Raw genomic sequence first — 17,584 nt, 5'->3', positions numbered from 1 at the left:
TTCTTTTAAATAACAATGAGAAAAATCATGTAAGGTAATCATATCTGACAGATTTACAACTGAATTAGCAACTTATATTGTATCTGCTCATTTGTTTTTGCCAATTAAGTGCACCAGACATCTTGAACCTGTGTGTAAACTAACATCACAACAGTTGATACCGATAGTGGATTAATCCCCGCAATCCGCAATACTCTCCTGTTACCGGTAGGAGCGCTAGTCAAGAAACGCTCCCATGGGTCGTAGTCGAGAGCATGTACACACGACATACACTATATTACCAAAAGTATTCGCTCACCCATTCAAATGATCAGAATCAGGTGTTCTAATCACTTGGCCTGGCCCCAGGTGTATAAATTCAAGCACTCAGGCATGCAGACTGTGAAACAAGACATTTGTGAAAGAATGGGCCGCTCTCAGGAGCTCAGTGAATTCCAGCGTGGAACTGTCATAGGATGCCACTTGTGCAACAAATCCAGTCGTGAAATTTCCTCGCTCCTAAATATTCCACAGTCAACTGTCAGCTCTATTATAACAAAATGGAAGCGTTTGGGAAAAACAGCAACTCAGCCACGAAGTGGTAGGCCACGTAAAGTGACGGAGAGGGGTCAGCGGATGCTGAAGCGCATAGTGCAAAGAGGTCGCCGACTTTCTGCACAGTCAATTGCTACAGAGCTACAAACTTCATGTGACCTTCAGATTAGCCCAAGTACAGTACGCAGAGAGCTTCATGGAATGGGTTTCCATGGCCGAGCAGCTGCAGCCAAGCCACACATCACCAAGTGCAATGCAAGGCGTCGGATGCAATGGTGTAAAGCACGCCGCCACTGGCCTCTAGAGCAGTGGAGACGCGTTCTCTGGAGTGATGAATCACGCTTTTCCATCTGGCAATCTGATGGACGAGTCTGGGTTTGGAGGTTGCCAGGAGAACGGTACATTTCAGATTGCATTGTGCCAACTGTGAAATTTGGTGGAGGAGGAATTATGGTATGGGGTTGTTTTTCAGGAGCTGGGCTTGGCCCCTTAGTTCCAGTGAAAGGAACATTGAATGCTTCAGGATACCAAAACATTTTGGACAATTCCATGCTCCCAACCTTGTGGGAACAGTTTGGAGCGGGCCCCTTCCTCTTCCAACATGACTGTGCACCAGTGCACAAAGCAAGGTCCATAAAGACGTGGATGACAGAGTCTGGTGTGGATGAACTTGACTGGCCTGCACAGAGTCCTGACCTGAACCCGATAGAACACCTTTGGGATGAATTAGAGCGGAGACTGAGAGCCAGGCCTTCTCGACCAACATCAGTGTGTGACCTCACCAATGCGCTTTTGGAAGAATGGTCAAAAATTCCTATAAACACTCTCCTCAACCTTGTGGACAGTCTTCCCAGAAGAGTTGAAGCTGTAATAGCTGCAAAAGGTGGACCGACATCATATTGAATTCTATGAGTTAGGAATGGGATGGCACTTCAGTTCATAGAATGAGTAAAGGCAGGTGAGCGAATACTTTTGGTAATATAGTGTATGTGGTCGTATAAATTGGAGCGCTTGTTTGGATTAATGGGATAAATTCATTGGTCCATGGCTCCTTTTCTGTGAAGAACGAAGAATGTGAGTGGATCCAAATAGGACAGGAAGGTTCAAACCCAGAACCTTCTTGGAGAACCTGCTCGCTCACAATATTATGATGCCCCTGTGGGCATGTGTGCGTGTGGTTTCATTCTCTGAGGCTGATTGCAATAACTCGGGGCACCTGTTCCCAGTGCCCAGTAGTCTTTGGCTGCCACCACTCTCAGTTTAAAAGAGAGGCTGTGTGAGGGATCACGGCCCAGACTGACTTACTAACTCCTCTCTGTTACCCTCCCGCAGGTGCCTTCGGTGTGGTTCCCAAGTTGACCTTTGTTAATTGTTTAAATAAATAAATAAAAATAAGGAGGACTTTTAGGAGTCTTAGGAATTTCTTAAGCAGAGGAGAAAATGGCTGAAAGAAGAGACAGGAGAGATATTCTCCAAACACTGAATGACAATCAAGCTTGTTACAATCGCAATGTCACTGGAAATGAAAGTCATCACAACACTGAGGTATTTAGCAACAGGAAAAATGCAAAAATGCAACAATGCAGCAGTGATGACTTGGGGCTAAATCTACGTCTCTAAACACTTTTATTCTCATTGACCAGTTGATCCAGAAGCAAACACTGTTCCTCTGTACAGTTGGGTTTCCTTCTTCATTTCTTCTGTTCAGTTTTTGGAAGATTTGAACCAACCAACACTGCTTCTTCTAGGCCGGTTAGCAATCACAGAAACTGATGAAAGCTGAGCCATTTTACCCTCGTTAATACCAAATGGGTGAAGTGCAAAATGTTACCAGCATGGTAAATGAATGAAAGCAAATAAATAGAACTATCAACATGTGAATACTGTGCAAGTGGGCCTGAGTTTAATCACACATTTTATAGGATATTTTTTAAAGTATAGCTTACTATTTATTTATTTATATGTAAAGTATTATTTATAATTACACAGTCTTCATAGAGATTAGATTCTGTTATTAAGTCTATTAATTTGACGTCCATTCTAGGCCAGTTATCACCAAAACTGTATTTTTATCTAGTTTTAGGATCAACCAATCACACCTCTTGAAATGATGACTCACACCTAGCAACGGGGTCAACCACGCCTCCTCACTAAGATAAGAGTTTCTGTCCATTCCTTGCTAAGAGTTCTCTGAGATTTTTCTGGAATCACTCCTAAGCTAAGACTTCTAGCTAGGAATTTTTAGGCTAAGATAGGAGCTCTCTTAGAGGATTCTTAGAATCTTTAGGAATACGGGCCCAGGTCAACACCTTGTGCTGTTCTTCATGTTTGTTTTTTTTTTGGTCCGTCAAGATCCGGCAGTCTGCACATAACACCACCCTCACTAGAGTCATCTCTGATGGAGACGAATCTTCTTACAGGTGCTAGATTGAACATCTCGTGAGTAGCACAGTGGAAAATCAAGATAAAAACCTAACCAAAGATTCAGTGCATCACTTCAGTTTACTCTAATTATAACAAACCAGATAACCAGGAGGAGGCAGAAATCACAAAGATGTACACAAACACAAATTTTACTCTGTGCCTCTTATCCACAGAATCCAAGGTTGTTCATTTTAGTCGTGGAGCTGATTGAAGTCTGTGGTGCTTCTGTCACTCAGGCTTTTTCAAAATAGCTGCAAGGATTGGTCATGATTTTGTGATTAGTTTTCCTGGGTTTCTGTTTCCTGTTTTATTTTGTTAAGTTCTTGATTTCCTGCTTTGTGTTACTCCCTGTGTTTCCCCCTTTTGATTAGGTCATTGATTTCTCCTTGTGCTCTGTCTTGATTTGTCACCTGTGTCTCGTCATCCCTCTGTTCCCTGTGTGTATATATAGCCTTCCCCTTTGTTCTCTGTGATCTTGTACTTGTCACTTCTTGTACCTGTCACATAGTTTTGCTTCGTCTTGTTTAGCTCAAGTCTTGATTCTTGTAATTCGTCATAGTTTTTTGTTTCTTATCTCATGGTTTTGTTTCGTCATGTTCATAGGTTATGTTTTAAAGAAGTTTTGGTCTCATCAAGTTAAGATTTCCTGCCTCATCTGCAGCGCCTTTGGTTTTGTCTGTTTTTTGTTAATTAAATACCTTTTGCCTACACCTGGCTCAGGCCATTCTGTCCTGCATTTGGGTCCTACCAACATTACTTTACCATCCTTCCTGACAGGCTTAAAATGTTAAATGATCTATAAAATAGTACCTCTGCAAAATAAAGGTATTCTGTTCAAATTAACACTCTGTTTGCAAGATATTAAATCATATTAAAAGTTGATATAAACTCATAAATGTGATTGCTCAATACATCTTGATTAGTAGCACAAATAAACAGTTTTAGTTAATTTAGTCAAAGATGAAAATGGACCCTCTGTGTAAAAACACCACTCCAAATGTTGAGGCTGAGCTGCACTGTGCTCTATCTTATGTTAATCATCTTGAAAAGTTTGAAATAAAACATAGTCTTACCTGAAGACGCACTGGGACAGAAGAAGATCAACAAAAATGTAAATGTCATCATGTTTTAGGAGAGAGTTGGAGTTCAGTCTTCAATTCACATTGAGGCAGAGCTGCTGATGAACAAGTTAAAACAATCTGATGCTTTAAAGGAAGTTTGGTGTGTTGACACCTACAGAGTGTGAACACATGCTGTATGTAGCCTGCTGCTGCTCTCTGAGATGGAAATGTCATATTAAAACATTTTCTGTTGTTGAAACAACAGAAAATGAGTTCTTCCATCCTATAACACAGAAAACCATATTTTAATCTCCTCATAATTTGGTTTATTAGCAAGTTTAACAATATGTAGATGCTTGTTTTGAACTGAAAATGCAATTTACTGTCAGATATATAATGTGCACTAACCTAAATGTGAAAAATGGAGAAAAGGTCGTATTAACAGAGTTCCTCTTTGAGCCACAATATCATTAGACTAAGTATTAGACTGGTGTTCAAGCTAAGCTAACCTTGCCTGGGAGCTAACTGAATACACAAATAATATTCATAATCCTGTTACTCTACTAGACGTGTGTGGACTTGTGAAAAGAGACAAACTTTTGATAATAGGAGACTTTATTAAAGAGTCAGACATCAGTATTAAAAGATCAATACATTTGACACATATTAAATAATAAATTGGTGATATTCCTGAAATGTTAGACAGCAACACATATGACACTGATATTCAAGTATTAACTTTAATAAATTATGTTAATAAATAATTTTGAGAACTAGACCACGCCCCATATCACTGTATTTCACATGTTCACCTAAAAAAATGTGTCAAAAGTGTGTTCATCTCAGTTGTCAACCCCCATCCTACCCATCCCTCTCTTTTCTTTTCTTCCTCTTCCATCTATTACAGGAACCAGGTGGTCAAGGATCTGAAGCTTCCTGAGATGTGCCCCCACCCCCTTCAACCCTTTTCATCCCTTCCCCTTGACCTTTCTCATCCCTCCATCCATTTCTCTCTCTCTCTGTTTACCAATAAACTTATTTGAAAGCCACAAGGAGCCAGTGAAAAGGAAGAGGGCTGATATGAGAAGGTCTGTTTGATCCATAGTTAGTAGTCTACCAGCAGCATTCTTGATAATCTGATAACCAACTGCTGGATGACTTACTAAGTGATGTAAAAGTGCATTACAGAAAATATTATGAAAGGATGATTAACACATGAAAAGATAAAAAGTAGAATCTTGTAGTTGAGTTTACATTTGCACCATGGTTACACCACAACAGGCTCCATGAGACCATGTGTGAGCAAAGAAACAAAAGTGGTCTCATGAGTCTAGTATCAGGTGTTTTTGACAATGTACTGAGTGTGTCCCTGAAATTCATGTTAGTGTTGTAAGTCATTATATAATCCATCTTAAAAAACACATTGTACTACCAGTAGTGACTCAAGTCATTATACACACACATACTACTACTACTACTACGACTACTACTACTACTACTAGTACTACTATAATGCATGAGATGATGCATGATGGTTTAATAATCCCATATACTGTAAGGTGACTCAGTGAACTGTGTTTGTCAATCAGGTTTCTGGTTTCAGTCTCTCAGGGAGATCATAGCTGCTCTCAGGATCTGTAAGGTCAGAAACAGAGTTAAAGGTCAATTCATAGTAAATAAAAAGCAGAAACAGCTTCTTAGATCAGCTGAAACAGAACAAACTCAGTTTTACTTACCAGATGGGCGACGTTTCTCTGGAAGGAATAGTAAATCCACTCTGCTCTTCTGTTTAGTTCTCACTTTGTTTCTTTCTTCATCACTTCTCTCCCTCATCATCATAGTATAGTCATGTTCTCCTGACTTCTCCTGACTCTGAGACTTACTCAGCTTTTACTGCTGGATGCTTCAAATTGTAGGATTCAACTCAAAGACTAAATCAAAGTAGCTCACCTTGTTTCTTTTTATGAACCATGAATCCAGCAGCTGCTGCAAAGACGACAACAAGAACAACCACTGCAGTGATGATGATGATGGTGGTGTTACTGGCTGAACAAAGAACGACGACAGAAGTTAAGAACAGTCCAGGTAAAGAAGGTTAGAACAGAGGTACATTCCACCTCATTTACTTTCCATCTGTATAAAATGAAACTCTTCTTCTAACATTTTCTGTGGCTCAAAGCCTCATTACAGTCTGGTTAGATAAATTACCAACTAACCTGCAGGACAAGGCCTGAAATATCCAACAAACCACAGTCACTCTTACCTCTGTTGGTTCTGATCTGTTCTTCCTCCAGTTTGGTGATGATGTCGTCCTCCACACCAGAGAGATGAAACACACAGTCGTACCTCCTCCAGTCTTCAGGTGAGACTGATGAAATGTTCAGGTCAACATTCATCTGGAAGGATCCATCATGGTTGGGGAGGATCTCTCCTTGTTCCACTCCTTCATGAATCTCCTCTCCATCTTTCCTCCAGAACATCATGGCTCTGTCAGGGTAGAAACCTGTAGCGTGGCAGCTGACTGGAGAGGAGGGAGTCTTCTGGAGGAGAGACACTGAGGGGAGGTCTGGAGAGAGATAGAGAGAGAGAGAGAGAGAGAGATAGAGAGAGAGAGAGAGAGAGAGAGAGAGAGAGAGAGAGAGAGAGAGAGAGAGAGAGAGAGAGAGAGAGAGAGAGAGAGAGAGAGAGAGAGAGATTTTTTTTTGATTTTTAAAACAGCACTTTATTTACATTTTTTTGCAGAACAAACAAACAGTTATATGATTAATAAGTTAGTCAAGGAATGGTGCAAATATTAGTTCTCCATTGATCTCCTTACACAGCAGCTCCTTATGAGCCCACTGCTGTTTAAACTCATCTATGTTTCCTGTGACTCTGTGGAAGCCAAACTCCAGCCTCAGTCTGGCCTTCACGCTGGACTTCCACAGGGTCACAGGGTCAACACTCGGCCCACCCTGCAGTCTGTCTCTACGAGTCAAGTAAATGGACATTTTTGCTTCACCAATTAAAAAGTTTAGGAGCTGGCACTTTGCTGTTTCTGTTCTTTTAAAACCAACTCCACAAATGAATACAGGAACAGTAAAAATAATACCAAACAGATTAAAAACACCAGTTAAAACATTAAAAATCTCTGACAATCTCCTGCACTCAGTAAAAAAATGAAAAATGTTTTCGATCAGACCACAGAATGGGCACTCATTTACAGCACTAACATTAAGAACAGATAAAAAGGCATTGGTTGCGATGGCACCATGTAAAATCCTCCACTGGAGATCTCCGGTTCTCTTTTTTAGAGGAGGTTTATACAAAGTTCTCCACTGTGGGCTCAGCCCCCCCAGCCTCTCAGTCCACACACTTTCTGCTCTGTCGTTCAGCCACCTTTTATTGATGGTTTTAACGCAGCTGGTGTACAGAGTCTTCTTGTCGGCCTTCTGCAGGCTCAGGTTTTTCTCTTCTTTATGTTTTAATAGAGGCCCGCTGAGTTCTGTGAACCCGGGGCACAGGTGGATCTCTGGGTACGGGTCTGTGGGGTCGGGCTCAGCTTCTCCTCTGCTGTATTTGAGGAGGAGGACTCTCTCCTTCTCCGTCAGCCTCTTCCTCCAGAGCTCCAGGATCTTCTCTGTCAGCCGGGCGGAACGCACCGCCAGCACGGAGCTCAGAGCCTGGCCTTCCGTCAGTGCCGGTCCTGCTGCATTTACCAGCTGACTCAGGCAGACGGTGTGGGAGCTGCACAGCGCCCCCATCAGCCCAGGCACGGTGCTGCAGGACACGTCAAGTCTGGCACCACAGATTATCGGCTCCTTTAACAACCAGTACAGAGAGTCACACTTCTCACTTCTCTTACAGTTAAACAACGCCCAGGATTTAAAAACACCCTGATAAAAAGGAGGTAACCCACCTAACTTCAGAAATTTAAAATCAGTTAAAAACAGAGCAGCATCCAGCCCCAGATTATTGACACGCCTGAGTATACAGCTGGCTACGTCTCTCCACACTAGATCCTCAGGTCCAGTCAGGTATCTTTGGATAAACTGGAGCCTAAAGGTGGCTGTCCTACTGGCCAGGTGGACCAGGCCCTGGCCCCCTTCATCTCTAGATAAAAACAACACTGACTGAGGTATCCAATGTAACTTATCCCAAAAGAAATTTACCATCTTAGCCTGGATCTGGGCAATGAGACCTGATGGAGGGTCCAGACAGGCTAACCGGTGCCATAGCAGGGAGGCCACCAGGTTGTTCAGGATTAGGACCCTCCCTCTAAAAGACATCTGTGTGTGGAGCCACCTCCACTTAGCCAGTTTACTGTCTACTTTTTCTAAAATATGTTCCCAGTTTTTCTTCTCAATGTCACTGTTTCCTATGTAGATGCCGAGATATTTTAAGCCATCTTTTTTCCATATTAGGTTTTGAGGGAGAACCGGGAGACCTTCACGCCACTCGCCAACAGCAAGGGCCTCGCTCTTCCTCCAGTTCACCCTCGCAGACGACACAGCAGAAAATTTTTCTATTACCGAGTTTAAAGCACACACATCCTGCTGATCTCTAATAAAAACAACGACATCATCAGCATAAGCAGATAAAACCACACTGCTGTTAAAACCAGGTAGAACCAGACCTTGAACAGATGACCTTATGTTCTTTAGGAGGGGCTCCAGGGAGAGTGCATAGAGCATCCCAGACAGGGCGCAGCCCTGCCGGACGCCTCTATGCACTCTAAAAGGAGCACACAGACCACCATTAAGCTTCAGCACACTCTCAATGTCACTGTACAACACCTTGATCTTGGCTATGAGACCAGCGCTGAAACCAAACTTCTCCATGACCTTCCAGAGGAAGCCGTGTTCAACGCGGTCAAAAGCCTTTTCTTGATCTAATGAGATCAATCCAGTGTTTATGCCTAATGAACTGGAGACCTCCAAAACGTCCCGAATGAGGTAGATATTATCTACCATAGACCTTCTGGGCACACAGTACGTCTGGTCTCGGTGGATAATCTGGTCCATGGCTCCTCTTAGCCTGTTGGCGAAGGCTTTGGACAGTATTTTATAGTCTGTACAGAGGAGAGAGACAGGACGCCAGTTTCTGATCTCTTGTAGGTTGCCTTTCTTGGGTAGAAGGGTGAGGACGGCTCTCCGACATGACTGGGGAAGTGACCCAGACAACAGGCTCTCATTAAAAACATCCAGGATGTCCTGAGCCAAGATGTCCCAGAAAGCCTTGTAAAACTCAACCGTGAGTCCGTCGATGCCTGGAGCCTTTCGCCCCTGCATGTTCTGCAGAGCTGCGTGTAGTTCCTCCACCGTCAGCGGGCTGTCGAGCTGTGAGTTGGTCTCTGTGGATATCTGAGGAAGTCCATTACAGACCTCCATCAGTTCTTCATTCTCTTTGTATTCACTTTTGAACAGAGATGCGTAAAACTCTACAGCTCTTTTCCTGATCATACCTGGCTCTGACAGCTCTTCTCCTGTCTCAGAGAGTAGAGAGTGAATCTGTCTCTTCTGTCCTTGTCTCTTTTCAAGTCCAAAAAAATAAGCTGACGGAGCGTCCATCTCCATGATGTTCTGGACCCGGGCCCGGATCAGCGCACCCTGTACTTTGGTGTCCAGCAGGTTGGCTAAAGCCATCTTTTTAGTCTTGAGGATTTCAATATATCCTCGATTTCCTGTAGACTCACTTACTTTCTCGAGATCTACAACATCAGTCTCCAGATCTCTAATAGATCTGGTGATGTCACGCGTGACATTGAGAGTGTGCTGCTGACACAAAAGTTTAATCTGGACTTTTCCATGGTCCCACCACTGCCTCAGACTGGCAAACTCGTGTTTTTTCTGTCTAAAATCATTCCAAAAAAAACTAAAAGCCTCCCTGAAAGATTTGTCAACAGTTAAAACAGAGTTAAAATGCCAATAGGCGCTTTTTGATAAAATGTTTCTGATAGAAACGCTACATAAAACCAACGAGTGATCAGTAAAACCAACTGGTAAAATCTTACACATTTTAAAAACACCAAATCTGTGCTTAAAAACATAAAAACAATCCAGTCTGGCCAAGGAGATTCTGTTTTCTCTAGCGTGGGACCATGTGTACTGTCTGCAGCCTGTGTGCATCCTTCTCCATACGTCCACCAGGTCATGGGAAGAGACCAACTGCCTCAAGGCATGCTGGGATGCTGGATGAGGCTCTGCATGATTACGATCTAAAAACTCATTCTCAGTGCAATTAAAATCTCCACCCATGAATAAATAATCTTCTGAGCTGCAGCTATTTAAGACAATATTCACCTTTTCAAAGAAGTGTTTCCTCTCTGTACCGTTATTAGGAGCGTAGATGTTGATAAAAACCACATTAAAATGTTCAAAACACGCTTTGACTAAGAGACACCTCCCCTCCACAACATGTCTGACCTCCACAGAGTTTGGAGTAAAACCTGCAGAGAACAGGAAGCCCACTCCTCCACTGAGGGTGGTTTTATGGCTTAAGATCACTTCTCCATCCCATTCTCTGCTCCAGTCTATCTCATTCCCATCGTCGCTGTATGTTTCTTGGATAAATAAAACATCAATGTGTTTCATTCTGGTCATCTCAAACACTACAGCTCTTTTCCGAGCTTCTCTGGCACCATTTATATTTAAGCTGCCAACTTTAAAAACATCCATAATGATAAAAAATATTAAGAACAAGAGTAAAAACAATCAATGAAATAAATAAAAATAGAATCCCTACTTGCACCATCATTAAGAAACTATTTGTTTTCTGACTTTAACGATCAGTTTCTTTAATCTAAACAGCTCTTGTTCAGTCAGGTCAGATTCTGCTCTGTGCATAACAGTGTATCTGGCTGAGTTATAGAAGCCCTGTATGTCTGGGAAGTACTGCTCTAAAACCACATTTCTCATTCCTTTGGTCTGTTGTAAAAAAGATTTGAATTTGTGAGCAGGATACACCTTAGTAGCAACCTGTTGAGTGTGAGACAAGATACTAATATCTGACGCACACCCCTCACTGTCACTGTTGTCAGACAGAGCTGCAGCACTCTGTCTATCTGCCAAACGTCCAGCCTTTCCACCGGCCTCCACAGTCACCACGTTTCTCCTCTTACAACGCTGTTTGAGGGGAGCAGACTCCCACCCAGCTTCACAAGCCTCCATCTCTGCAGCTTCAGCTGCTGCTGCTCCTCCCTCACTCAGCTCACCTGTTACCTCGCCTGCCTTTCCCTCCTTACCTGCTTCACACTGATGACCTGTTACTTTATATTCTTTATCCACCTCACCTACAGCCTCACCAGGCTCTTTCACTTCATCTACTTCACCTGTCTCTTCTAGTTCACCTGCTATGTTGCTTTCCTCCCCTGCTTCACCAGAAAACTCACCTGCCTCCCTCTCTACCCCTACTTCACCCCCCTCTCTGCTCACTTCACCTGGAATGTCACCTGTCACCTCACCCATTTTTTCACCTCTTACCTCCTCTCTCTCACTACTCACCTCAGTGCTCTCTGCAGCCTGTCTCTGTATCTCCGTAACTAATTGTTTCTCTGCAGCTCCTACATCTTCTTTGCACCCCTCAGTTCCGGCACCTCCACCTGCAGCAGTGGATAAACGCCGCACCGCCGGAACGGGTCGGCCGACGGCAGCGGCAGCCACCGCCCTCCCACACACCGGAGCGGACGACTCCGCGGCGGCCGCCGCCGCCGTCGCGGAATCGGCCATGCCCGGGGGGGGCGGAGCACCGCGGCTTGGACAGGCCCTGATTAAATGTCCTTCCTCACCACATCCAAAGCATTTAACAGTGGATGATGTTGCAAATAAAATATAATCAAACTCATCCACTCGGACTCTGAACCTGTAGTCAAACTCTTCATCTTTGTTGTTGAGGATCATGAAGAGTTGTCTGCGGTAAGATACGACGTGTCTCAGCAGAGGAGACTTACAGCCCGATAACACCTTCCTTATAGGTGACACCACCTTACCATGTCTTGATAGCTCTTTAATCAAGAACTCATCACTGATAAAAGGTGGGACGTTTGACAGGGTTATTTTTGTCGCTGGTTGTGTCAGCGGTGTCACCGGCTCAAACATGCCTTTCACCGTGATACCTGTCTCCACCAACCTGTTCACCTGCTCCACCTTCTCCAGGAACAGGACCACTGCACTGTTCATCCGGGCAGCAGATCTCACAGATCCGTGCCCGATGATCTCCCCCACGGCCAGAGCAACCTCCTCCACACTGCACGGAGAGCCGGCACCAACTTTGATGCCGTGCTTCCGAGTCAGCACAGAGAAGACGCTGCTGGGCGCCATGCCAGCTCTTCAGAGCGTGGCTGACAAACAAAGGACTAACAAACAAACACTAAACTAACCCAAAACTAACCAAAACTACACTCAAACTAACACAAATATATTCATACACACACCACACCACGAAAAAGCTGATCAAACGAGATAGAAACCGAGAAAAGACTCAGATTTCTCCTCAATTCGCTCCGCAGCTCCTCAGCTCACACTCCACTCAGAGAGAGAGAGAGAGAGAGCGGAGGAAGGGGGGACAAGAATTGATTGTTAAGAAATTAATCAGGTAAATACAAAGAATAAATTACAGACATACTATTTATTGCTAACATGATCATCTTTGCTGATTATCACAAACACAGAGTACAGATGAGGCTGATCTATGGTCATAACATATATTAAAGGATATATTGAACTGATGGTGGTGCTTAATGAAAGTTCACGTGATCAGTTATTTCTCTTTAGACCATGAATAAATCATGTTCATTAAATGTATTAGAGCTATAGTGTGGGAATCTTTGTCATTTCTTTTTCTTTCTTGCAGATGTTGGTGTGTGATCACTGGAGTAAAGAAATAACAACACATCAGTTGTTGCTAATGTTACGTCTCCTTCAGAGAGCCTCCTCTCTGCTGTAACCTTAGTACTGGGATAGTTACACAAAACACTGCATGTACTTTTTTGTGAGAGAAATATTTCAACATCAAACTGTCTAAATACTGTATATGCCCGAAGAAGTGGTTTAAAAAGATCAAACTGATCAAAACATTGCAGAGCAATAAGCATCAAATAATGAATCAGAACAGTAGTGTGTAGACTTTCTGTGTCATTAAATAGGAAATGCTGCAATGTGCCTGCATGGTTGATTTCTACCTTTGTCAACGTTCAATATTCAGTCCCACACTGAGAATCTGTAAACTTACTTGACTCATGCTACTGGTTCACTGTTTATCACAGTCTCTGCACTGACTTAAAGTCAAACATCTCTCTATCTTTCTCAGAAGAGGAGTCAGACTCATTGAACTGATAATACAATGAATATACAATAAACAGTATAGTGTTCAGCAAACTACATCAGGTCATGTGACTCTACCTGTTCTCAGCAGAGAGTTATTTCCATACTTCAAACGCATCTTCAGCCAGTTAGGACAAGTCTGAGTGAATAATTTCTCAGTGTATCTGATTCTATGTGTATCAGTATCCCATTCCTGTTTGATAATGTCAGCCTCTGGTTTCAGAGCGGTCCACGTCACTGTCTTCAGATCCAGTTCAATGAAGTCTTCTCCATCATAACCATACCGTACAATACTAGTAACTTCTCCAGTCGTTTCATCCCATTCACAGCCTCCTATCCTCTGTAAAATGTGAACACCTGAGAGAGAGACAACAGAGATCACAATGAACAGTGATGTACAAATATCTAAAGATGATTTTAAATGATTATTCATTGTGTGATGCACTGGTATGCAGACGCTGCAGTACAATCTGAATGGTTTCAGTAGCATGCTTTAGTCATATGTGACCTTTTTATTTATGGGGCAGTCATTCAACAAACAGTCAAGACATTCATGTGAAACACAAGTCAGTGGTATGGTCTTATCTAGGGCTTTTCTACTGATTGGTAGCCTACTACTCAAAGTGTTTCTACACATCTAGACGTCCTAGCTTGAGTGAATAAGAGCACACACCAGAGCTGAGCACTGGGGGCTCCTCTAGGTTCAGTGTCAAGGACTCTTCAACATGTGTACTTGACACTGTCCTTCCATGTACCAGGGACTGGACCGCTAACCCTGTGGTTTGTCAACAACCTGCAGCAGTGAATGTCTGAATGTACTGGCCATGGTTTCCAAGGAGAGGGACCTGGTCAGGAACATTTCACTGAGGGGGTAACTGATCATTGTACTGCTCTGAAAGACAGACCAACATCATTTCACAATAAATGATTTTACATCATTTAAATAGTCTGTGGCTGCACCGATTGTTTCACAAGTGAGGTTGAATTGTAAATGTTTTATTTATTTACATTATCAACCCCAGTGATACTGCTCTTTTATATGGATTACCTGAACCTAAAATGAAATGTGATGAACTAAGTCAGATCAGATGATTCATTTGTCATGTATACTAAAGTAGTTGTCTTTACATCCAAGACTGCTGAACTGATAAATGGTAACCATCTGCTGGTGACCACTGTTGAATGTGATATCATCCCAACAGATCACTTCGGTCTGAAAGTGCAGGCCTACTTGTGGTTCCTATAATTTCAAAAACTAGAATGGGAGGTAGAGCTTTCAGCTATCAGGCTCCTCTCCTGTGGAACCAGCTCCCAGTTTGGGTTCGGGAGGCGGACACCCTCTCTATTTTTAAGGTCAAGCTTAAGACTTTCCTTTTTGATCAGGCTTATAGTTAGGGCTGGACTAAACCATCCCTTAGTTATGCTGCTACAGGCCTAGGCTGCTGGGGGACGATGCACCAAACACATGTCCTCCTTTCTTCTTTCTCCTCTCTCACATCCTCCACTTTCTTTTCTCTTGTCCTCTAATTTCCTATCTACTACTAGTCATGCAATTCTGTGCTATTACTGTATAGCATGTTAACTGCTGTGCGTTACGGTTTCTTCCTGTTAAAAGGGAGTTTTTCCTTGCCACCGTCGCCTTCAGGCTTGCTCTGGGGGTTTCAGGCCGGGTTTTGTAAAACGTCTTGAGACGATTTGTATTGTTATGGACGCTATATAAATAAAGTTGAATTGAATCAGAAGGTTCTCAGTCATCCAGGACATGGGATGTCAAATGGAAATGTTTCATCCAAGAAGCTCCTTCAATTCTAAATGACTGGTGGTGAGAAGTGTCCTTCCTGAACCAACTGTTTATAAAACCTGGAATATGTAGGCCTACCTGTACTTTCACTGTGACTGAAGAGCTGGATTATACTGTTCATCCTGATTTTGAATTCGGGAGGTCCAATGTTGAAACACTGGTGACTGTGCCATTCCCAGACTTCAGGATTGTCATCAAATAATTTTTTCATCCAGTCTTGTCTTGTTTCTGCTATCTTGTTGCTGCCATCACAGTAACCCACCTGGATGTCATCAACCACTGAAACAGTCACAAACTCTGGAAGGTTTGTGTCTCCAGAGGATCCAGTGGAGTAATATTTCAGTGAGTGTTTCACTGTGGAACAAAAAACAAATATCACTGTAAATGAAATAGTTACAATTACATAATAATAACTTACAAAAACATTTTACACTTGTCGCTATAAAAAACATACGATCAGTATTTAGTTAAAGGAATGAGGAAGAGAAACATGGAGAGTCGAGAGGGAAACGTGTCAAGGTTTCTAACGTCAGTAAACACATAAATAAAACATTTAGTGCAGATAAAAATGTTCAAGTTGCACTGAAAGTGTTTTATTTGGATTATTAGTTGAACTTAAAGTGAAACTAAACTTCGAGGCTGCAGCAGAACAGAGTCGAGTGGAAAGAATTTAAAGAAAAGACGATGAAGAATGTGAATGTGATCTTACCTGATGATGAAACATGACACAAGAGAAGCAGCAAAAATGATTTTATCATCTTATTTCATCTTATTTCACATGTGGTCAAGACTCCAGCTGGATGAGAACTGACTCCACCCAAAATGTCGGAGCTTCCGCGAGACGTTTTTTTTTTTTTTTTTTTTTTTTTTTTTTTAAACTTTATTTACATCAAGGCAGGCTCAGATACAACAACATCTATAATCAGTTTCGTATCAAAATCTTGGTAAGATATCTTTAATGTGGTGGTTTTACTGTCAAACATTGAAGGAGACTTCTTTAATGTTATAACTGCTGTAGTATTTATGTTGAATACAACAAGCCTTTTCATTTTGGCTGTGCAGGACAATATAAAAATATTTCTGACGTGTCTGTTACTTGACACTTTATTCTGAATATCATCAATAAAATGTGGGAAAAACTTAAACTGAAACTGAATAGTGTTGATTGAGAAGATCGATTTGATCCAGTTAGTAATGAAGCAGCAGCATTCTGTATGCAAGAGACTGATGGATGACTTACTAAGTGATGTAAGTGATGACAACAGTAGCCTAAATCAACAGCATGAAAGAGATGCAAGAACATGAACCAGTGAATACAAGAAGAAATTAAGGGATGATTAATGTAAATATAGAAGTGTAACTTGTAAGCTTCTACTTTAACAATTAGTTTATTATTTTTTATATATAGTTAAAGCAGTTGTAAGCACTGTTAAAAGGACTCATGTGTGAAAACAATCTGTTGAAGACAACAATCCAGCCTGGATGTCTTTGTTTGATTAGACTCTCAGTGAAAGCTGTATTTCAGTGACCTTCCACTAGAGGGCGACAACAACCGTGAACTGGTCAGTCTGTGACAACTGGGCTTGTAGAGTTTTTTGAGAGGACGTTTCACCACTCATCCGAGGAGCTTCTTCAGTTCTAGGGACTGATGGGAAGTTGAGGTTTAAATAGGAGTTTAAACTCAGTAGGAGTTTCCTATTTAAACCTCAAACTTCAAACTCTGAAGAACATGGACATCTGAGAAAGAGACAGACCAGAACCAATATTGCTATTGGTATGCCCACATTACACAGCAGGAAGAGTTAGATTTGCATAAGGTTATGTTGATACAGAGCTCTTTACTTCCCTTCAGGTACAGAAATGAAAAAGCTGCTATAAACACTGGCACAAAAAAAGAGATAGAAGCAACATCTACAGCAGATGAGTTTAAAGTATCTGAGCAGATAATTGTCCAGTTCCAGCTTCAGACCGTTTCTGTTTTCTGTTTTCATCTGTGAGAACACTGAATACATAAATAATTTTCATAACCCTGTTAAACTAATTACAGTCAAAGAGAAATGTGTGGACTCATGAAAAGAGACGACCTTTAAAACAAATAGAGACTTTATTTAAAATAAAGCATAAATATAAACACCTTCATATTTGACCCTGATATTCAAATATTTTTATCAAGAGCAGTCCTGTGGAGACATATTATACATGTTCAATCACAATACAGTATTTTCTAACCTCTTACCTAACATATGTTTAAGCTGCCTTCTTTCATATTCACACTAAATCTGTGCACACATACACACTACTATATATGTGAAAAGCTCCCTAAACAAGAGAACAGAAGAGTAAATCATGTCTGTAGGATTATCAAATGACATCTATACTGGAATGATGGAAAGGAATAAAGAATATCTCAGATCCTCATTATATTATATCCTAATAAAGCAAAGCAATAGAATACAACATTCATC

General features: G+C 41.9%; 1 protein-coding gene across 1 annotated transcript; it reads right to left on the bottom strand.

Moving 5' to 3' along the window:
* Positions 1-3,974: 3,974 nt before the first annotated feature.
* LOC311501342 (major histocompatibility complex class I-related gene protein-like) lies at positions 3,975-15,956 on the bottom strand. Its single transcript, XM_084563106.1, has 6 exons — positions 15,829-15,956; positions 15,198-15,473; positions 13,397-13,675; positions 6,283-6,585; positions 5,970-6,065; positions 3,975-5,654 (listed from the first exon to the last, which is right to left on the bottom strand). The coding sequence occupies exons 1-6, from the start codon at positions 15,875-15,877 to the stop codon at positions 5,605-5,607; spliced, it is 1,053 nt and encodes a 350-aa protein (XP_084419232.1). The 5' UTR covers positions 15,878-15,956; the 3' UTR covers positions 3,975-5,604.
* Between the last annotated feature and the right edge of the window lie 1,628 nt (positions 15,957-17,584).

Source organism: Chelon labrosus, assembly GCF_963514085.1.
Source record: "Chelon labrosus genome assembly, chromosome: 16".
In the NCBI taxonomy this organism is placed as follows: domain Eukaryota; kingdom Metazoa; phylum Chordata; class Actinopteri; order Mugiliformes; family Mugilidae; genus Chelon; species Chelon labrosus.
The sequence above is the reverse complement of the archived record's forward strand: the minus strand, read 5'-3'. Positions and strand labels throughout refer to the sequence as shown.

Coding starts and splice junctions, on each gene's coding strand:
- LOC311501342 (XM_084563106.1), bottom strand. CDS start 15,877: ATGATAAAATCATTTTTGCTGCTTCTCTTGTGTCATGTTTCATCATCA. Junction 6,586..13,396: donor TAACTCTCTGCTGAGAACAG/GTAGAGTCACAT, acceptor ATCTCTCTCCAG/ACCTCCCCTCAGTGTCTCTC. Junction 5,655..5,969: donor GGTTCATAAAAAGAAACAAG/GTGAGCTACTTT, acceptor CTGACCTTACAG/ATCCTGAGAGCAGCTATGAT.